At 36.8% G+C, this 22,772-nt stretch overlaps 1 protein-coding gene across 2 annotated transcripts in view; it reads right to left on the bottom strand.

The window, feature by feature from the left end:
• The window catches only part of PEX1 (peroxisomal biogenesis factor 1), a 43,112-nt gene that overhangs the window by 17,184 nt on the left and 3,156 nt on the right, over positions 1-22,772 (bottom strand). For both annotated transcript variants that reach the window (XM_069086148.1, XM_069086149.1), the window contains exons 2-10: positions 16,571-16,714; positions 14,235-14,318; positions 13,858-13,972; positions 12,988-13,763; positions 9,746-9,865; positions 6,645-6,768; positions 6,307-6,416; positions 4,451-4,533; positions 2,675-2,807 (exon numbers count right to left, since the gene is read on the bottom strand). In XM_069086148.1, coding sequence (XP_068942249.1) covers positions 2,675-2,807; positions 4,451-4,533; positions 6,307-6,416; positions 6,645-6,768; positions 9,746-9,865; positions 12,988-13,763; positions 13,858-13,972; positions 14,235-14,318; positions 16,571-16,714 — 1,689 coding nt within the window. The remainder of the gene's footprint in view (positions 1-2,674; positions 2,808-4,450; positions 4,534-6,306; positions 6,417-6,644; positions 6,769-9,745; positions 9,866-12,987; positions 13,764-13,857; positions 13,973-14,234; positions 14,319-16,570; positions 16,715-22,772) is intronic.

The following is a 22,772-nucleotide window of genomic DNA, read 5'->3' as shown; positions in this document are numbered from 1 at the left end:
ATAAATCCAGTAACAAAAAACATTGGTAAAATGCAAAACTTATCCAACAATCAATCAATATGTAGTTATCAAGTGCCCGATAGCCTTGTCCTGTGCTAGAGACTGTATGAAATACCAAAGTATTAAAATATGCCCTTTCCTTCACGGAGTTCATGATCTGTGTCCCATGCAATGTAATTTTTCATGGTGAAAGGATATCAAAGTCTAATATCTTCAAGCATTTGGTGCTAGTTTAAACTAGGGACCAGAAAACTATAGCCCAAAGGCCAATTCTGACCATCTGGCCAAGGGGCCAAAGTCCTACAAACCCTGGTTTAAATCTATCATTTAAATTTTTTTTTTTAAAAGCAGCACAATAATGCCGCTGGGTAGTGAATGACTTGGTTTTTTTTTTTTTTTTTAAAGCAACTGGGGTTAAGTAACTTGCTCAAGGTTACACAGCCAGTTTTTTTGTGTGTGTTAAGTATCCGAACCCGGAACTGATCCCAGGAACAGAGGCCGGAACAGATTCCGACTCCAGGCCTGGAGCTCTTACTCACTGTGCCACCTGGCTGCCCTGAATGACTTGGTTCTGATGACCAACATGTCAAGGATCAATGGCTGGTGCGTCCTCCTACTTAGACAGAGAGTAACTTCTCCATAATTCTATCTTCAGAGCATTCCAAGGCTCTGAGAAGTTCAGAGGATCACAGAGCTGGAGCTCTAACTTGAACAGACCTCAGAGACCAGCTTATCAAACTCCCTCCTTTTACAGAAGAGGTAAGAAGTCCAGAGGGATTTGTTCAGGTTCAAGTATGTAGTGTCAGAGAGGAGATTCAAACTCAGACAGGACCATACTACACTTCTATAACAAGAAACTAAAAAAAGGGGAAGGAGAAAAACCACAAAAATACAAAATGTTCTCCCCCCAGGGTGGATGGCTTCCACCTCTTCTGACCTGGCTGAAGAGTGGCAAATCCAATCCAATAAAGATTTATTAAGTGCCTATTACATGCAAGGTTCGGTGCAAGGTGCTGGAAGGAAACAAGACAGAATAGGTTGCAGAAGGTGCTGAGTATCAGGGTGTTTAGATCATCTTAATACTGGGGGTATTTTAAACATGTATTTGTTCTAAATTGATCTACTATGAAACTGACTTGGACAGAGCAGGCCTGCAGTGGGGAAGGGCTGAGAGAAGGACTGGAACAAAACAGCACAAGAGGAGAGGGCACCAGGAGCTGCATTTGGGGTAACTGAAGAGTCAAGGGTCTCTCAAATGAGGATAAATACATTATCTTGGTCCTCTAGAGCTGATAAGGAAATATCGTTTTCTCCTCTCAGTATAGAAGAAAGTGTGGATAAAGAATAAAGCAGAAATTGTCCAAAACAGCTGCTGTGTTGCTTAAAATTTCTGTTGTTGTGATTACAAGGGAGAGTTAAATGGGGAGGGGAAGTTAAAGGAAACTGACAAATGATATAAAACAAAAAGTGACAAGACTCTTTAGAAGGTAACACTGAAGATAATTAAACATTTTCTTGGTGCCTCTGGGGCAGCATTACTGAACAACAACCCATTTCAGTAATGTGCCATGCCCAGTGCTACCCTCAACAGGGATGCTGCAGGATGGCCCACAGGAAGTAGCTCTATGGGCCTCTGTAGGTAAATGGGAAGTCTGGGTCTGTCAGTCCTTCCTGACTTCCATTGTCTGGAAGCACCCCTCCTCCCCCAGCTCAGGCTCTGAAATCAGAATTTGAAATACAAGAATCAACAGGCTCCAAGTGATTAGCTTGTCTCTGCAGTAAAGCACGTGGTTTTTGTAGCCATTTTGACAAGTCAAACAACTTTCTCCTATATTTCCAGGATCTTGGTCAGGTATAAATTAGCTGAAGTTTATGAAAATGTGATCTCCTGATAAATGTTTATTAGGGAATGTATCTTGAAACTCAAGGTGGATAAAAGCAAAAGAAGGAAAGATGAATAATAATAAAATAATCAGAAGAAAAAAAAAGCATGGCAATCAAATGGAGGAAAAACCTAAAAGAGAATTTGAGCAGAATGACACAGATTATTTCTAGGTCTTATGACAGTGGATTGGTACAGATGCATCACAGGAAACACTCTTCTAGCAGGATGAGAAAATACTATAAGTAACAAGAAAAAAAGAATTCAAATACTGTGGGAATATAGTCAGGATTTCCTAAGACCTAGCAGCCTCTATTCTGAAAGAGGGCTTCTTAAACCTTTTCTACTTACAACCTCTTCATCGCTTCTTAAAGACTGTATCTTGAAACAGTGTATTTCAAAGAGCAAAAGAACTGGGATTGCATCCAAGAATAACTTACTTTGCTAAATTAAGTATAATCCTGAATGAAAAAAAATGGACAGTTTATGAACTGAAAGACTTTTAGGTATTTGTAACAAAAAGACCAGAGCTCAATGGGAAATTTGGTATGGAAGATCCAGAAGAAATATAAGGAAAACATTAAGGGCTAATTATAAGGCACTCAATTTAAGGTCAAACTGTTTACTTATATAAATGAAAACGTTATCAATATTCTTAAAGCGGCAATCTTTTTCTGTATATAATTCTGTTTTAAAATAATACTCAAAAACCAAAGATACAAACATTAAGATAATGTTACTCTTAAGCTAAGCACGTGGGGAGCACTCAGGTAAACAAGCTGTAAGCAGCACCTTCACTCCTGTGACAAGGACGGCTCCATTCCGAAGTCCTGCAACTATGGAAGTCAGTTGGCGAGATAAGGGGCGTCCCAAGAGACTATGGGTGACATGCTCCAGGGAAACTATCCCTTGTTTATTCAATCCCCTGCAAAACATACAAAGTAACAGGTAATTCAACATTGAAGCATAATAAACTATTGCTACTAAAAATCCCTAAACTTTCTACATTAGGCTAGGCAACTCAAACAATAGAGTAAGACTTTCAAAATTCTCATTATTGGAAAGAATCTGATTTAGTGAAAAATCTGAATTATGGATTTTTAAAATTCAGTGTTATTACTCTCATGTATATGCAAAAATTAGGATGAAGTTAATTTGGCCTAGTACAGATCATTAAGGGATTTGCTTTAATTTTTTTTTTAAGCAACTGCAGTTAAGTAACTTGCTCAAGGTTACATGGCCAGTTATTTTGTGTGGGTGCCAGGTATCTGAGGCCGGAACCAATCCTGGGTCTCCCAATGCTGGGGCCGGAGCTCTTACTGCGCCACCTGGCCGCCCTGTTTGCTTTAATTTTTTTAAAAAAGTTTTGTTCTTTTGGTTCTGCAATTAACACCTCAGTTATAAATATGTACTTCAAAAATGTCTGGGTAATGAGGCGGCCAGGTGGCTCAGCGAGTAAGAGCACCGGCTCCAGTGTTGGGATGACCTGGGGATCAAATCTGGGCTCCGATACTCAGCACCACACCCACAAATAACTGGCCGTGTAACCTTAACCCCGATTGCTTTAAAAAAAAAAAAACCGTCTGGGTAAGATTAAAACAGATTTTTCTCTTAAAACATTCCCTCTAAAATCTTGTTTATAATATTAGTTTACTTAGCAAATCTAATATTATAAGTAATTAAAAGATCTCCCTAGGTATTGCCTCATTTATTAAAAATTACAAATTATTTCGGTCCAAATGAATTCTACAATGACAACTTAAATTATACTCTTTCATAAAGTTTTTACTTTTACAGCCTAGATTTTTTACAAATGCTAGTAACAGCACATAGAGAGTGCTTGGAGGCTGGTAAAGTACTTCCCATTATCTCATTTGGTCCTCACAACAAATCTGCAAGGTAGGTGGTACTGCTATCCTTATTTCACAGATGAGAAAGCTGATATAGAGAAAAGCTAACTGACTTCTCCAAGGTCCCCGGGCTAGTAAGTGTCTAAGGAAGATTTTGAATATAGGTCTTCTTGATTCTGGAGTCAGAACTCTATTCCAGAGTATCACTGTGTTCAAATTATAGTTCTTAGGAAATTACAGGTATTAATTATATATTTGTCAAAAATCTAGCTAAAAATCATGCCTAATGATCTCTTCATCTTCCTTAAGAACTGTGGAGAACACACTTAATCTTATCTACTATAATTATAAGAAGGTGAAGGAATAACATAATTTAAATACTAAAATTGTTTCTACATTGAAATTTTATGAAATTGCTTTAAGAATTACATAATCACAAACAACTAGGTTCATATCTGGCTTCTTTCCTCTTCTCACAAGTAGATTCCCAATGTAAAGTGGGTAATAAGCTGAATATTTTGGGGTGTAGGAGAGTCACATAAATTGCTGAGCCAGATGGCGCTTGAATGGATATAGACAATCATTAGAATTATTAGAGAATCCAAGAATGGGGACTTAGTAGTTACTGACATCCATGCTGTAATGTCTGTATATAAAGGCCCTAGTACGTAGCAATAGAATATTTTAGAACAAATTTTACTTGGCCTCCACTTCTTACCCCAAGGAGCTCAGTTTTAAAAAAGGAAGAGTAAAGCTGGCTTCCTCATTGCTTTCCTCTTGTGCCACAGGATACAGAACGACCTATCATAACAAAGAAAAGCCTCTTTAATTTTGAGAGAAGTATGATAAAGAAACAGTTTTATTTAGGAAACAAAAAGCAAAGTTTCTTTCAAATACACTAACACGTGCTTTAAGAAGACAAACATTTGTAATACAAGTCATATATTAAACCTTTTTTGTATTTCTGTTATTTCATTTTCTTATGCAACTGGGCATATTTACATAATTGAAACACTTTAGTAATTAGGCATTTGGACAATACCCCTATAAACCATAATTTTACACTCTAGTCTACCTGCTACATCACTCTATCTCCATGGTATTAGAACTTATAAAAAGGCCCATTTAAAATAACAACAATAGTATCACACCTCATGGGTCAGATTGGCTAAGATGACAAAACAGGAAAATGATAAATGCTGGAGAGAATGTGGAAAAATCGGAACACTAACGCATTGTTGGTGGAGTTGTGAACTGATTCAACCATTCTGGAGAGCAATTTGGAACTATGCCCAAAAGGCTATGAAAAAGTACATACCCTTTGACCTAGCAATACCACTTCTAGGGCTGTATCCCAAAGAGATCATATAAATGGGAGGAAGACCTGTTTACATAAAAATATTTATAGCAGCTCTTTTTGTGGTAGCAAAGAATTGGAAATCAATGGGATACCCATCAATTTCCCAATTGGAAATGGCTGAACAAGTTGTGGTATATGGTAATGGAATATTATTATGCTATAAGAAATGAGGAGCAGATGGACTTCATAATAACCTGGAGAGACTTATATAAGCTGATACTGAGTGAGGAGAGCAGAACCAGGAGAACTTCTATGACTAAGAACTTCGACAGACTGGGCTCCTCTCAGCAATGCAAGGTTATATGACAACTCCAAAAGACTCATGATGGAAAGGATATCCACGTCCAGAGAAAATAAGTACAGAGTCTGAATGCACACTGAAGCAAACGACTTGCTCTCTCTTTTGTGTTTAGTTTTCTTTCGTTTCTTCCTTCTCATTGTTCATTTCATTGGCTATAATTCTTCTTTACAACCTGACTAATGCTTAATGCAGAGGTATTTGCAGAGCCTCCCATGGTGGACTGCATGCCACCATGGGAGGGGAGGAGGAAGGGGAAGAAAATCTGGAACTCAAGGGATTGTGGGACTGAATGTTGTAAACTAAAAGTAGATAAACAAATTTAATAAAATAAAACAACAACAATGTGGTTTTCTTTTTAATTGAGACGTTAGATCAAATATGAGGAAAGAAGAAACAATGACACAAACTGGGAAGAATGTGAGGGACACATCAATTTGACCAGAAAAATAGGAAGCAGGCAGTGATCTGTTCAGAAAGTCATCTTTGCATTCACTGACGAAATCCAAAGAAATCACAACATACCCAGAAGGCAACATGTCTCAACCCCTTTTCTCCCACAAGTGGCAGTACTGCTAGTTCATTTTTATACATTGGAAGAACTAAGAACACAAATTTTATAATGAATTTCTTTAAAATATTTACTTTTTAGAAATTCTTAAAGACTTTGCAAATGGTGATTTTATTTTCTAATAAAAGCATTCAATATAAATCTAACCTGTATTGTTAACAGGTTTTTCTAAGGATATTGTAGATATGTTAAATCTAGTTATTTTGTAATTCAGACATTCGGGTTTGGAAATATGATCAATGGGGTGAAAATGACTTCTATAGGATACTCATTTATATACATCATTTTTAACATAAAATAAGAAATCATTATTTTACTAAATATTCAAAATGACAAAATATTTACTTGTATATCAATCTTCTGGAGCAAGCTGGTACTCAACATAAAGACATTTTCTGAATTATTTTTTTCCATTTCCAAAGGATGAACAATACTCAAAGAGAACTTCTTCAGACCTATTGAAAAGATAATAATACTGACATTACTATAATGATTAATATTTAAGTCAAAGTGAGATTATCCATAATTTAAAAAGAAACAAACTCAGTGTTGCATCAGGTATGTAGTTTCTTTAAAAAAATTTAATTTTATATTATTTTGCTTCTCAGTGCTGTAACTTAAAAAAAGAGAGTTTCTTATCCATGTTTAAGGGAGAGAAATCCAAATTAACAACAATTACCTACCATCTTTAAAAGTCAAATTAATGTATTCTTCAGCTGATAGTATCCAGGGACAAGTCACTGTACTAGAATTCTGTAGCCATAAACTGAAAGCAGACTTAATTTCTTCTTCACTTATGTCTTTATTCTAACCATAAAAAGGAAAGAAAAACAAAGAATTGCCTTGTCAATTGTTTCTTTTATCTTGTTGGTATTTACAGCTTATAAGATAGTTGAAAGATGCTCAAAGTTACAAAATACATGCTACAGTCAGAGATTCAAAATAACACTCAAAACCCAGAGCCTGAAGAATTAACAGAAGCAGGCCCTATGCTTATAATTAGTACAATCATTTAAAAAGTGTATTAATGGCAAGGAACTGACATATAATTGAAAAAACTTTCATCTTAATTCTTAAAGCTAATTTTTTGTTAGCCTGTTTCCATAGGAGCACAATGGTCCTCTGGGCTAACTAAGAGGAAGAAATCTGATGATAAATAAGCTTTCATGTTAATGTTTATTAACGTGGGTGAATGAAGATCCTAGAGATTAGTGTTTTCAGTTTCTTCCCACTCTTAACACTCCTTTCCTCCTTATCACCTCCCTCTTTTCTTGTCACACATCATTCCCAGTGTCCCTGCAAATTATTTTTTTGGCCTGCTTTGTTTCTATCATCTCTCCTCTTTTCAATCTAGCCTAGTACTAATCTGTGGATTATAAAGAAAACGTGAGATATTATTATTTAAATAAGTAAAACAAAGAAAAAACATTATTTTAAAGCAAATAAATTCCCTGCATCCCTGCTTTTTTTCTGGATGTGGGAGGGAGTTAGTCCTGGGGACTTAGAGAAGTCTCAGGAGAGTCATGGAGAAGTGTGAGACCATCAAGTACAAGAGGTTTTTTTTTTTTTGGAAGGCAGTTAGGGTTAAGTGACTTGCTCAATGTCACACGGAAGAGTTTATAATCAAAGAATGCTTAAGATGGAAGGGATCTGAAGGTATAAAGAGGTGGAAGATAGATTGTCTTATCTAAGAGGGAGAAATATATGATAAGCCCAGAAAGGTCAGATCAAGTCAGGTGTGAAGGGTTTTAAATGCCAAAGTGCAACTCACTTTACCATACAGGAAAGAAATTTTATAGTAACAACTCATTTTTGAGACTAAAATCAGTGAAAATCCATATTCTGTAACTAACTTCTACTGATTCTTCTATACAAGGTACTTGGCCTGGAGAGCAGCATTTCTGTGAAAAACAGTAAATTTCAACAATTAAAAATGATCAAATATAAAATATAAATCATGTAAAAAGCAATTTGGAATTATGTAGAGTGACTAAAATATTTATACCCTTTGACCCAGAGATTCCATTACTAAGCTTATATCCCAAAGAGAACTTTTTTGCTTTTTGCACGGGGGAAGGCAGGGCAATTGGGATTAACTGACTTTCTCAAGGTGACACGGCTAGTAAGTGTTAACGTGTCTGAGGCCACATTTGAACTCAGGTCCTCCTGACTCCAGGGCCAGTGTACTATGCCACCTAGCCCGCCACACCAAAATAGAGCACTTTTTGGGATAGCAAAGAACTGGAAACAAAGGAGATGCCCACTGAATGGGGAATGGTGAAACAAGTTGTGGCACATCAATGGAATGGAATATTACTGTGCTGTAAGAAAAAAACATGGTGAGAATAAGGAGAAGCATGGGAAGACTTACATGAACTGATGCAGAGTGAAGTAGAGCCAAGAAAACAATACACATGACTACAGTAAGTGAATGGAAGGAACTACAAACAAAAAAAGTTATGAAACTATAAAGAAAAGATATGAGAAGATCTTCCCATCCCAACCCTCTGTAGATGTGGGAGGTCTACACATGTTATACACTGCACATGTTTTCAGAGTTTGTCAGTTTATTAATCAGCTATGCTTATTTTTCCCTTTTTTCCTGTTTTTGTCTTTTAAAAATGTTATTTATTATATGGAATGGCTCTTGGAGAGGGAAAGGAAAACTAAGAGAAATTTTGGTGATGTTAAAAAAGACATAAATAGAAACTTATTAAAAAAAACAAATCATTTAAAACTACATTTAAAATTTTAGAGGCTTAGTAATATACTACTATGGATATGAAACTAAATCTAGTACCTTGTTCTCTTCCTACTAGGCGATAATAAAAATAGTTTTATAGACTCTAGCTTAACAATCTGACTCTATCAGACATTTCCATGATTATATCTATAATGATATTCATAATAATCAACCTGAATGATAATAATATAATAATAATTATAGCATTTCAAGACTTATAATATATTTTCTTCATAACAACTACATGAGGTAAGTTATACAAATATGGTCATTGCTGTCTTACTGATGAAAAAATGAAGGCTCAGAGAAGGTCAGTGATTTGCCTACAGAGCCAGGACTTAACCCCAGGTCTTCTAATTTCAAGACCATTGATTTTTCTAACATATCTGGACATATTTTCTGAATCACGAAAGATGAAATTGTGTTCATCTAAGAAAGAACAACTGGAAAAGGAGGTGAGATGGCATTCAATATGAGTAAAGGATAACAAGTTGACAGGTTGAGTTCTATAAAATGTAAAAAGACCTGGACAAAGTGCTTCACTGCACTGGAATTTATGGGAAGACATGGATAAAAATTTCAGAGGACAAGAAGTGGATTGTATTCTAAATTGATACCAAGATTAACACATAAAATGAGTTTACCGGCCCATTCATTAAATAAGTATTTTTACTAAATACATTCCTATTATTGTATTAAAATTATTTCAAAACTGGTAACCTATTGGTAAACTTAATCCCAATCCAGGGAAGTATTAACCCTGATAATTACTAACCAGAATCTCTAAGTTATCGTAGTTAATTGTAAGAAGAAAAGTAAATGGCTGAGTAAAATGGATATTGAAAGAATGCCAGCAAGACTTTCAAAAGTCAAAATTGCTGAGTACCTGTACAAGCACATATTGTATAATAAACCTCTCTTATGAGTGACTTCTTGATTAAGCCAACATAAAGAAATACTACATTTGGGTAATACCAACTGAAACAATAGCACTACTTATACTATACATGCAAAAAGGATGCAACATGGATTTGTACTTACTAAATTTTCTCTAGGTTGTAATTTGATAGATTTTGGAATTTGAGGGATCGATTCCACTGGTGATATTCGGATAGCTGAATGCATTTGTATATTCAGTCTCTTTCTCATGTCTTCTGGTATCTGAAATAAATATATATACAGGGTTGGAAACCAATGTTCAAAAAATAGAAATATACTCAAAGTTCAATCCAGCTATAATGTTTCATAATAAGAGATAATACTTTTCATTTCCAGTTTCAGATGAAATTACCCAAGTTATCAAAATTATTGAGTGTTAGGCAGAACTTATTTCAGACTGAAAGAAAAAAGTTCTAAAATTGAATTTTCTAACCTCAATTTTTTCCTCTTAGAACTAGTACTGTACAAGGATATATTTTGAACTGTCAACTAAGAGAGCTTTCAACATAGTTTTCTTTCCCTAAAATAGATTCAAATTAATCTCAGTTTTGCAGTTGAGCTACATATGTGGATTAAACTGTATCTTTTAGAACTAGAAGTTTCGATAAACAGAACCTGTACCTTATTTAAACTTTTTATCTTCTCTAATGCCTAACACAGTGTTCTACAGTAGATACTTTATAAATATTTGTTGGATGAACAAACAAGAAAGCTGTGGTATACTGGAGGGGGCAATCACAACTAACCCCACAAGACCAGAGATCAGCTGTATCAATTCCAGACAGAAGTTGTAAACCTAAAAGCAAAAGATAAGGGGTTTCCCCCCCAACTAGGATGCTTATATATGACAATAAAAGAGTAAAAAAAAAACCCTTAATCTCTCTTAACCATCTGCACTAGCCTCTGAAGCCCAGGTTTTACCAGGAGTACCTTTAGACAGAAGCTATAAAATAAACAACTTATAAGCGTATCCAAAAGACTGAATAATTAAAAGAACAGAAATGGTAGGAATACAAGAGAATAATCACCACTTGATGCCTAAACCAAAATTCGCAGCACTTCTCTCATATAAAATCTTAGCTAATAGATATTCACTGCTTAGGAAAGGGGATCTCTAATTAATGAATGAATTATGATCAACCAAACCTGACCTCATCTACTACAAAGTGGCAAAAATTTGAGTTCTTTCCCACTCAGTGGTGTGTGGGTATTTCCAACAATCAATCCATCAGCAAAAAAGTGTGGAAGCTGCTATTACGCCCCATCACCAAAGCACATGGCACATCAATCTAACAGAACAGAAAATGGGAGCTGAAATTTATGGGGAGTCCAAATGCCTTCTTGTCTCTGGCTCCAATATTCTACTATTAGCACCTGCCCAACCACATCAATCTTCACATTTCAAACAAATAAAAATAGCTCCTACTAGCCAAAATGTTAGGAACCCAGAGTCTAACAATGCCAGGGCACATAGTAGGTACTTAAAAAATTCTACTGATTGGAAATTCCTGGCCTAGGAAGATTTTTCTCATGCTTCCTCTTCTCTTTTTTATCATTTGCTTTTCATCTTTTAAATCTACTCAATCAATCAAACAATATTTATTAGGTATCTCTATACATGAGGCCTTGTATTAGGCCAGGGCTGGGGAACTTGTGGCCTTGAGCTCACATGTGGCCCTCTAGGTCCTCAAGTGCAGCATTCTGACTGAGTCCAAACTTTACAGAGCAAATCCCCTTAATAAAAGGATTTGTTCTATAAAACCTGAACTCAGTCAAAAGGCCACATGTGGTCTTGAGGCCACAGGTTGGTTCCCCACCCATGTTAGGCACAGGAGGAATACACAGAAACATATTTCTTGCCCTCAGAGGGGTGATAATCTAGTTTGGGAGACATGACATAAATGGTAATAAAATGTTAAATGTCAATTCAAAGCAGTTTTTATAAAAAAAGATAGTATAATATTAACAGTCAAATAAAATGCTGAATATTCTGAGAGGTTAGGGGAAGGAAGTTTCACTGGTGGAAATGCTCTAGAAAGGTCCCCTGGAGAAGAGGGGGAGTGAACTATGATATGAAGAATGAATGGGCCATGGATAGGACAAGGAATGACATTCTAGGACAGGTCACTGTGAATGAGTTGGTATGGACCTAAAGTGAACAGACCAGTTGATCTGAATCGATACGGAGAGGCAGTGTGGGGAAAAGACAAACTCTCCTTAAGAGTAACAGGATGATTGCTAGGATTCCAACTCTATCACTTTACTATCAATGTGACCTTAGAGAAGTCCCCACCTAAGCTCTATGGACCAATTTCCTTATCTCTAAGGTGAGTGACTGGAACAGATGACTTTTGAGGTTCCTTCTCTGATCAGGTCTGAATTCTATGAACATACAGCAGCATTAACAGAAATAGAAAAAATTAGGGTGAGTTAGTTCTAAGGCAATAAGGATGAGCTCAGTTTTTGGAAATGATGAATTTAAGTAATAATGGGATAATCCAGATAGAAATATGCAGCAGAAAACTAGATGAGAAACTGGCATATGAGGGGGAAGTCAGCGTTTGAGTTGTATATATAAAAGTCACCCATCCCCAGCTGGTAGCTACAGGCAGAGTTAATAATCCAAGCTCCTCCAAGGAAGCTCTCCTTTATTTAGCCCTTTCTACATCCCTGGACATTTGCCTCTAGGGAACTGGAATAAGAGCTCCCATGCTCCTGGACTTCTCCTACAGCTTCTACCTTCCCCTAACACCTGACAGCAAGCCAGACTTGCCACTGCTCAGAAGACAGAGAGGAAGAAATTACTGCAGGTAGCAAAAGGTTTGGGGCAAAGTGAACATATCACTCCTTACAGTCTATGCAGCAAATAGTCTAAAAGCAAAGAGATAACCTAGGGACAAAATCTTTTTTTGCTGCCAAATAATGGAGGCAAAATAGTGTAATAATTTATTATAGTACCTAAAACAAATGAAGGGATATTACAGGTACTTAATAAATACCTGATGATTGATTACATTAAATTACAGTGGTACTTTCCATTTACCTATTTCATTTTTATAGTACACCTTACTGTGACTACTCAAATACTAAAGGAGGGGAGGTGGCCCTAATCTACATCTGTCAGACTGTGCTAATACAATTTGTATACTAGCCAATGATTTTACTACAAAATTAGAATGTTATCTCCCCACATCTAGTCCTCTAAATAGAAAATCTTAGGTTCCATTTTCCTAATATAATACATTGTAGTTTTCACAGAAAAACACAGAGAACTATTATAGTTTCAAGGGTTATAAATATAAAAATGAGTTCCTTTTCCCACAAGTCACAAGGTTCACACTAACCCAAACTTTCCCAGTATGGAGAGCTTCTATAGTGTTGTTATACTGTATGGAATTCTTCAGTTCCTCAAGTCCGTTCCAGACTATCTGCACCACACAGGCTTTACCAACTCCTTGACTACTACCTGAGCGAATCTGCTTCTTATCTTGGTGAGCCATCTGCTTTTCCTTTTCAGGTGACAAGACATTTTGCTTTGTTTCACTTGGTTGTTGCTTTGGGGAGAGCAGCTGAGTTAACTTTCCATAGGTCACAGTAAAACTGGGCTCCAAATCAAAATATTGTTGATTCCAGGGAAAAATATGAATGGCATGGTCTTTCTGAAACAAAGACGTTGCTGCCACACGTTGTATACTGGGAGGCTGAGAATTACATACTCTGAAAACAGAGTCTTTTGGAACAACTGTTAACTGCATATTTTTGAATGCATTAATTTCACTTGAACCCCAGGGTGTGTCTATTTTTTTCTCAGCTCCATAAGAAAAAATGCTCCCCATTAGATTCCATATGTTTGGCATTGTAAACATGCCAAAGATAAGATCTGAATCTTGTTTATTCGGTTCATGGGCTCCAGCAGTGCTTGAAGGAGGTGGTTTTGTCTGAAATCCCCTTGTCAGGTCTTCCTGGTCTCTTCTATATTTATTAAATATTCCTGGTGTATCATCTGCTCTAGAAAAGGGCAGATCTGTGGCACTGTCTTTGGTCTGGCGTGTCTTGGGATGAACGAAGAGTTCAGTGTCATTTTCCAGCCTACCATAAGTGGCAGCTGGCATGAGTGCAACTAGGAAGAAAACAAACTCATTAGTACATTCGCCTCTATATCAGCATTGTCAGTGCTGCAGAATAAGACAGCAAATCTTCAAAACAGCACTTACCAATTTGGATATAAATGTATGTCTGCTGATCAACCCAAACAGGAAAAATCGCATTTGGAAAGACTATTCGAATCTGATCAAGAAGATGCTGTTCAAGAGAAGACGCATGCAGCTCCTAGGACAATTTTACACCATATTAGGAAAAACAAAACAAACATACAAAAAACAACAACAAAAAACCAGACTCAATAACATTTTGCATTTGTTCCTGAGCAGTTATTTTGTCTAACAATGAAATTAGATCTGATTTGAATCAGAGAAATACTAATTTAGGATGTGTAGAATTAATATCAGAGGACGGAAAATTAATGAAAACATTCTAATGTAGCTGAACATTAACATGGCAATATTTTTGACTTTGTTTTTTTTTTTTTTACCAGTATCTCCCAATCGTCTGCTGAGAGGGGTTTCACTTCAACTTGATGACAAGATACCACATGGGAACAGGGCCTCAGAAACACCTGGCAAAAATAAAATTTTTATATGTTAGGATTTTGATATAAGTAATGTCTTAGATCCAGTTACAATTTATTGTTTGTATCTACATAGGTGTGTCCTATGTAAAGACATTAATTGGTTTCTTGAAAAAAGAAATTAGCCAAAAAATATTAAAAGTGGCAGCTACTCCACCATAAGATCTTCTGATGTGTGCCTCAGGTAATCAACTAAATAATGTAACAGTGGGATACACCAATTTCATGGAAGGGTTTGATTATAATGTATTAATTACAATGTTGTTGTTATACAACATGCTAGTCAGGGCAACTGTGCCTATATTAATTACAAAATAATATTAGAACAGATTTTATGAAAATGATTTACAATAATATTTACAAAACAGAACTATATTGAAATTGAAATTGGTGCTGAATAAGAACCAATGATTCAACATAAATAAATCTTACACTTAGCTAAAAGATGGGCTAGCCTAAATGAAGGACCCCTGATAAGTCAACTGCAGACTCTGACCTGGTCAGTCTTGGGGCCTTCTAGCCACACACTCCTTCCCTATGGGAATTTTCACTGTTGCTAAGTTGCCAAGACAGGCCTACAATGCTGGCATATCTTCTCCTTCGTGTCCTCTGAGACTGTCTATGGGACAGGGTAGGGGAGAAGCCAATAAAGTTACAACGAAGATAAATTCTAATATGTTCCACTTTTTGCTAATGCCATGATTTGTCAACAGTATTTCCTTTACACTTTCTTATCTATGATATCTCCATTTCATGATTATTAATATGTATGGGTGGCTAGGTGGCATAGCGAATAGAGCACTGGCCCTTGAATTGGGAGGAGCTGAGTTCAAATCCGGCCTCAGACACTTAACCCTTACTAGCTGTGTGCCCTTGGGCAAGTCACTTAACCCCAATTGCCCTGCCTTCCCCCCTCTAAAAAAAAATTATTAATATGTGCCTCATAAACTTTTTCCCACTCAAGTTTCAGAAGCATTCACTGGCACTGTGTGGCCTGAAGTCACACTTTGTGTTCAGAACCAAGGCTGAAATGAAGATGTCCAATGCAACATGGGCAAGCACTACCAGAAACACCTCGGAGTCTTCACTCATTTGATCTTTAATTAATTTTTGGTTATTACATGCTCAGAAACCTTATACTATTGTCAAATTTTTTGCAATCCCATAAGGGGTTGAAACCCAGTTTAAACACTGCCCAACAAACAAGTATAGAACACAGCAGTTCCTTACTGTTAAGTCAACAAGCACTTATCACTTACTATAAGCCACCAAAAAGTCAGAAATCCCTGAACTTATGTGATCCATTATCTTTTTCTCTCTTTAACTTATCAGGAAACAGCAATCTAGTGGTATAGTATGTAAAAGGATCTACAAAAACACAATTAGGAATCCATTTATAAATAAATGGAAAAAAACAAACCAGTAAGTTGTATTGTGTTAGGAATTAGAACCAAGACATCTAATAAAGTTTACAAGAGGAAATGACAAGGAAGAATGTTGAGAAATATATGCTTCACCTCAGAAACCCAGATACAATGCAGAGAATAAAAGGGCATCTGGGAAGTGAACCTTAAATTTTAACACAAGTGACATAAGACCCATGATTCAAATATAGAAATGGAAGGGTATATACCTTGTTTCACAAAATAAAAAAAAGTCTAAGATCAGGAACTGAGCAGCACTAACATTTGAGCAATGACAATCACGAAAGAAGGAAACATAAGGGACATCCCTGGAAGCATGTGCTTTGTGTCCTTGGGTCATATCCAGGATACAGGAGGCTTTTCCAGTATGGAAATGACAGGGTCTTCTGCTAGTAGGAAAACTTGACAGAAGCACCACTTTGCCAGAAGAAGAGCATACAATCAGCTTGGACTTAACCTGACCCTCAATGTAATTTTTGATAAGGTAAAGATCTGGCAAAGAAGCAGTTAAGAAAGTCAGCTGGTAAAGCAAAAACACTGAGAATTTTGGGAGGAAATGACTGTGATTTTGCAGTTTGTAATGGTCCAGGAAGTGAATGCAGGACATAATCAGATATGGACTCAATGTTTAGAAAAAAATGTTGTTCTTTTAGTCCTTTAAAAAAAAAATGCCACATAAGCTTTCCGTAGAAAAACTTATGCTTTCTCTCCTCTATTCTGAAAGAAGAATCTGAATGTTGTGATGTTTTCTTTTCATTACCATTTCAGATTAGATTAGAGTAAATGAGTCCCTTCTTCATATCATTAAATGCTTACCTGTTCCCCATCTGAAATTCCAAGTTTCTGGCCAACCTGCCTATTAATTTCGGCCACATTTTCACCTTGATTTGAATGATGCCTCCCTTCCACCCAGCTCAAGAAAACAGGCTGGTGACCCCAGGCCACTTCTATAGCTTGATTCTGTTCATATCAGAGAGAAGAAAAATGAGAGAAAATGATGTATCACAATTCTTGTATGTTGCAGTGATCAATATCAAACACAAACTATTCTAGTTACCTACACATAACCAAAGAATGTCTTTCAAGGTTGGGAGATATTCTGTAATTGGTGTCCAGATTTGACATGTGATACATACAAATGCTTGAAGTGATTTTTTCTTAATAAAAAATTTTTGATATATTTTTCATATTCTTTTGTAACTCTGAATTCTAAATTTTCTCTCTCTCCCACCCCTTCCTCACCCATTAAGAAGGCAAACAACATGATATCAATTATACATTTGAAATCATGCAAAACATATTTCCATATTAGCCATATCCCCCAAAAAGCGAGAAACCAAGAAAGCAGGAGAGAAAATGATACTTCAATTTGTACTCAGAGCTCATCAGTTTTAACCTGGATAGAACTTTTTCATAATGAGTCTTTTGGACAATATTTTCCAAAGCAGACAATATAAAACACTTGGGAATCTACCTGCCAAGACAAACCCAGGAACTATATGAACAAAATTACAAAACACTTTTCACACAAATAGAGTTAGATCTAAACAACTAGAAAAATATTGCTGGCTAATGGGGAGACTAAGCCAAAATAATAAAAATGACAGATCTAAATATACTTATTCAGTGCCATACCAACCAAACTACCAAAAAATTATTTTGTAGTTATGAATCCTTTGGAATTGTCTTAGATAATTGTAGTGATGAAAAGAGTCAAGTATTTCAAAACATTGCTATTATTGTGTACAATGACCTCCCAGAAATTCTCACTTCACTTTGCATCACTTCATATAGTTCTTTCCTTGTTTTTTCTGAAACGACTCCCTCATCATTTCTTATACCACAAAAGTATGTCATCATAATCAAATGCACTCTCAAGGTCTCTCTGAAGAACTCTGGCATTCATTGTGTGACATGAGAGATGCTGGCAAAGGCATGATGCAACCACATCAAAGAAGGCACCGTGTTTTATGAGCAATGTAGAGCTGAAGTAACTCAAAAGAAATGAGATATGCAAATTTAGAGAATCCACCCCCAATGTTCCCATGGACTGTTTGGGCCCACCTGCAGGACGGCATTCTGAGCTTGTATTGTTCTGATCACCCACAGCTGGACACATTGTAACTTGACTCTAACATAGTGATACCATTTTGGTCCTCTTCCAGAAGGACAACAACCAACCAATGCCACAACTTGTTCAGCCATTCCCCAAATGATGACCATCCCCTCAATTTCTAAGTCTTTACCACCACAAAAACTGCTCCTTTTTTTTTTTTGTACAAATGAGTCCTTTTCCTGAGGCAGTTAGATGGCTTAGTGGATAGAGTGTCAGGCCTGGAGTCAGGAAGACTCATCTTCCTGAGTTCAAATCTACCCACAGACACTTACTAGCTTTACTAGCTGTGTGACCCTGGGCAAGTCACTAAACCCTGTTGGCTTCAGTTTCCTCATTTGTCAAATGAGTTGGAGAAGGAAATGATAAACCACTCTAGTATCTTTGTCAAACAAAAACCTAAATGGGGTCATGGAGAGTCAGACATAAGACTGAACAAAAATTTCTTTTCCTTTGTTCTTTAGGATTCAGACCTAGTAGTGGTATTGCTAGATCAAAGGGTATGCAGTTTTATAGCCCTCTGGGCATAGTTCAAGATTGTTCTTGAAATTATTTTACTAATATTAATAGCTAGTTATTAAAATTAGGATCCAGGCTTTTCTCCTTTCTTTCCTCATTTAAGGCCTAGAGCCTGTAAGGTAAGTCTCTGAAAGACATGACTAATTGATGAGATTGATCTAGCCCTCAATCATGCTCTTCAATCTTGGGCAGGACGCGCCCCCCCCCCCCCCAGGAGAATTTACTTCTGTTTAGAGCAGGACTGTACAACCTGTGGCCACCAAAGGGTTTTCTCTACAAAGAAAGTTTTCCTGCACATTTTTCGAGGGCTGCCTGAAATCCTTTGGTGAGCAAGCTTACAACTTTGAAGCATTAACAGATTCTACTCCAGACTTTTAACTCTGTGCATGTCTTTGTATTTCAAGTATGTTTCTTGTACATAACATATTGTTGGATTCTGGGTTCTGATCCATTCTGCTATCCACTTCTATTTGATGGGTTAGTTCATCCCATTCACATTCATAGTTATGATTACTAATAGTGTGTGTATTTCCCTCCATCCTATCTTATTCTGTTTATCCTTATTTCTTTTTTTCCTTTCCCTCCTAAAAAAAAAAAAAATCTGTTTCTTCTCACCATTGCTTCCCTTAATCTGACCTCCTTTTCTTCATTTCCCCTTCCCTTATATCTCTTATCCCCTTAGCCTCCTACTTCCCTATTGGTTAAGATTTCTATAGCTCTCTAAGTGTGTGTATGTGTGTATCTTCCCTCTTTGAACTAATTCTGATGAGAATGAGGTTCTAGCATTGCCCACCCCTTTACCCCCACTTTCCTCCACTATAAAATCCCTTCCTTATATGCCTGTGAGAAAAATTTCCCCTTTCTACCTTTCCCTTCCCTTTCCCAGTTTTCTCTTTTTTCTTCTCTTTCTCACCCCTACATTTATTTTTGTATATCATCCCAAAATAAACAATTCAAGGTCTATGTAGACTCTTTTAACTGCTCTAATAGTGAAAAAGTTCTTAGGAGTTACACGTATCATCTTCCCAAATAGGAATTTAAACAGTTTAACTTTACTGAGTTCCTTATGATTACTTTTTCATGTTTACATTATGTTTCTCTCAAGTCTCATATTTGAATGTCAAAATTTTTATTCAACGTTGGCCTTTTCATTAGGAATGCTTCTTTCTATATATTTTTTCCCCAGAAGACTTATACTTAGTTTTGCTGGGTAAGTTATTCTTGTAATTCTTATAATCCTAGCTCCTTTGCATTCTGGAATATCATATTCTAAGCCCTCTAATAGTTCAACATGGAAGCTGCTAAATCTAGTGTTAGCCTGACTGTGGTTCCATGATATCTGAATTGTTTCTGTCTGCTAGCAATATTTTCTCTTTGACCTGGGAGCTCTGGAATTTGGCTATATTCCTGAGAGTTCTCATTTTCTGATCTCTTTCAGGAGGTAGTTGGCAATTTCTTTCATTTCTATTTTACCTTCTGGTTCTAGAATATCAGGACAGTTTTCCTACATAATTTCTCGAAATATGACATCTAGGCTCTTTTTTTTGATCATGGCTTTCAGGTAGTCCAAAAATTCTTAAAGTATTTCTCTTTGATCTGTTTTCCAGGTCAGCTATTTTTCCAATGGGAAATTTCATATTTTCTTCTATTTTTTTTTCATTCTTCCAACTTCATTTTTTGTTTCTTGAAATCTGACGTAGTCATTTTGTTCCACTTGCCTAATTCTAATATTTAAGGAATTATTTTCTTCAGTGAATTTTTGTACCTCCACTTCCATCTGGCCTATTCTGATTTTAAAGGATTTTTTCTTTAGTGAATCTTTGTGCCTCTTTAACCATTAGGCCAATTCTGTTTTTTAAGTTGTTTTCTTCAGTATTTTTTGGTGTCTCCTTTACCAAGCTGTTCTCTTAAAATTTTCTTGCATCACTTTCATTTTTTTCCAATTTTTCCTCTACTACACTTATCTCTCTCTTTAACTCTACCAGGATTTTTGCTGGCCTTGGGTCCAATTAGCATTTATCTTTTGAGGTTTTGTTTGTACCTGTTTTCATATTGTGGTCTTCTATGTTTATGTCTTGGTATTGCCTGCCATGGAGATAGCTTTTTATGGTCAAGTTCTTTTTTTTCTTTAAGCCTATTTCTTACCTTTGTACTTTATGGTAAACTTGGGTCCTGCTCACCTGGTGGCAAGGAGGTACTGTCCCAAGTTTCAGGCTTTTTTTTTGCTAGAATTAGCACAATTTGTTTCTAGAATTAGTTTCTGGGGATGGGGGGGAGGGGGTGGGGATCTGCAAGTTTTTTGTGCTTCCAAGATGGTATTATCTCGGGAGAGTGTGGTCACTGTTCTCCTGACCTGTGCTATGGTCTTCACCCAGGAAGAAACCCTGTTCCCCTGCAGCCTCAAATGCTACTGTTCCTCTTGGCCCTGGAATCGTGACCCAGGTCTTTCCTCCCTCATGACCAATCACCAAGTGCTCCTCTCCACCTGGAGCTGCAATCTAGAACTGGTTTTGGGCAACAGAGTTGCCAATCAGTGCCAGCTGCATCCAGTACCAGCAAAGGGTCCTCTGTAAAGTCTTTCTTACTATCTCTGGGCTGAGAGCTCCCATAGCTGCTGCTGCTGTGGCTGTGATAACCATCTGCAGGGTCCACCAATGGTACTCTGGCTGCATGCACTGGCTGGCTCTCACCCCAGTAAACTATACAGACTTCTCCTTCGGACCTCCTAAATTGTGTTAGGCTGGAGAAATGTCTCTCTCTGTCCTTTGTGGGCTCTGCTACTCCAAAATTTGACTTTTTAAATTTGTCTGGAGGGGAATGTTGGGAGAGTTCACCTGGGTCCTTGCCCTATAATCTGCCATCTTAGTTCTCCCTAGTATGACCCTATCTAAGTATTCACATAATTGCAAGCTGGAACAAGGAGTCTTTCAATAACTGACTCAAAACAGTTTTAGTCAGACAAGTTTAGTATTGGTCACAGATTTATTCATTAGTATCAAAAAAATAGATACAAACAATAGGCATCTTTCCTTTCCTATGACAAATCTTGAAGGATATTTTGATTACCTATTGGTAGCATATCAATTTCATACTTAAAAAATACTGTATAGATTTAAATCATTATCTAGATTTTTCTAATCAATCACAAATGATTTCAATCCATATTTTCTCATAAAAATGATAATATTCATCTACTGTTATTTGTTTTATTTTTCAGATTTAAAATATTCAATTTTTTGGCTTGGGGTTTTATTCCAACCTTTCCCTTGAAAGTACTCTCTTCAGTTCAGTTTTCTATTTCAACTTTTCCTTTCCTTCTTCCCTGTTCACACCTTCATTCCTCTTCCAGTTCTGTTGATTCTCTAGACTTCCTTCTCCCCATACCCCAGAAGCCTCCTCACCTGGAAAGAAAGTGTTTTCAAGAGAAAGGTTGGAACTATGAATGAAACTGAATAAGAGTCTACCACATTAATAAAATGTATAGCATTGATAAAAAGAAATCGATTTGAAAGAGAGAATTTCAGAATTTGAAACAAACTTGGAAAGTTGGCTTACTCTCATTTTTCCCCTTTCCTTATTGGGGGTTTTCTTTGCAGAAGCTCAAATGAGAGTGCAGGTTCAGGGTCATTATCTTTAAGTGGAATGATGAACCCAAACTTAAAGAAAAAGCAAAAGTCCATTATGGAAAGGAACTTCTCCAATCTATTGCCAAGTCTTATCATTTCTCCTTATGCAATATTCTTCTTCTACGTCCCCTTTTCTCTACTCTTACAGTCACCACTCTGGTGCAGATCTTCATTACCTCCCACCTGGACTGTAACAATTGCTTCCTGGTTGGTCTCCCTGACTCCAGTCTCTCCCCACTCTAATCCATCCTACACTCACTTGCTGAAATGATTATTCTGAAGTGCAGAACAGATCACATCACCCCAGATCTCCCCCCTCTCCAACACCCTCCACACATCCAAACACACTCAGAAACTCTGGAAGTTTATCCCCTATTACTTTCACGATCAAATATAAACTCTTCTGTTTGGCTTTTAAAATCCTTCACAGACAAGACATCCTTCCCTACTTTTCCCATCTCCTTACACTTTATTACCCTCCATGGATTCTATGACCCAGTGACACTAGCCTGCTTACTGCTTTTTGAACATTCCATCTCCTGATTATGCTTTCATGGTTGTATCCCATGCCTAGAATGCTCTCTTCTCTTCACCTCCACTGACATATTATCTCCATTAAAATGTGAGCTTCCTGAAAGTGTGGGTTTTGTGTCCCCAGCATTAGCACAGTGCCTAGCACACAGGGTTTAATGTATGCTTACTGACTATGTGGACTGTGACTTCTGGAGATCCCTAAATCTAATGTGTCTAAGACCATAGC

Source organism: Petaurus breviceps, unplaced genomic scaffold (genome assembly GCF_028583685.1).
Source record: "Petaurus breviceps papuanus isolate PSGF00001 unplaced genomic scaffold, PetGlider_PUasm1.0 178, whole genome shotgun sequence".
NCBI lineage: Eukaryota > Metazoa > Chordata > Mammalia > Diprotodontia > Petauridae > Petaurus > Petaurus breviceps.
This window is presented reverse-complemented; position numbering and strand designations above follow the sequence as displayed.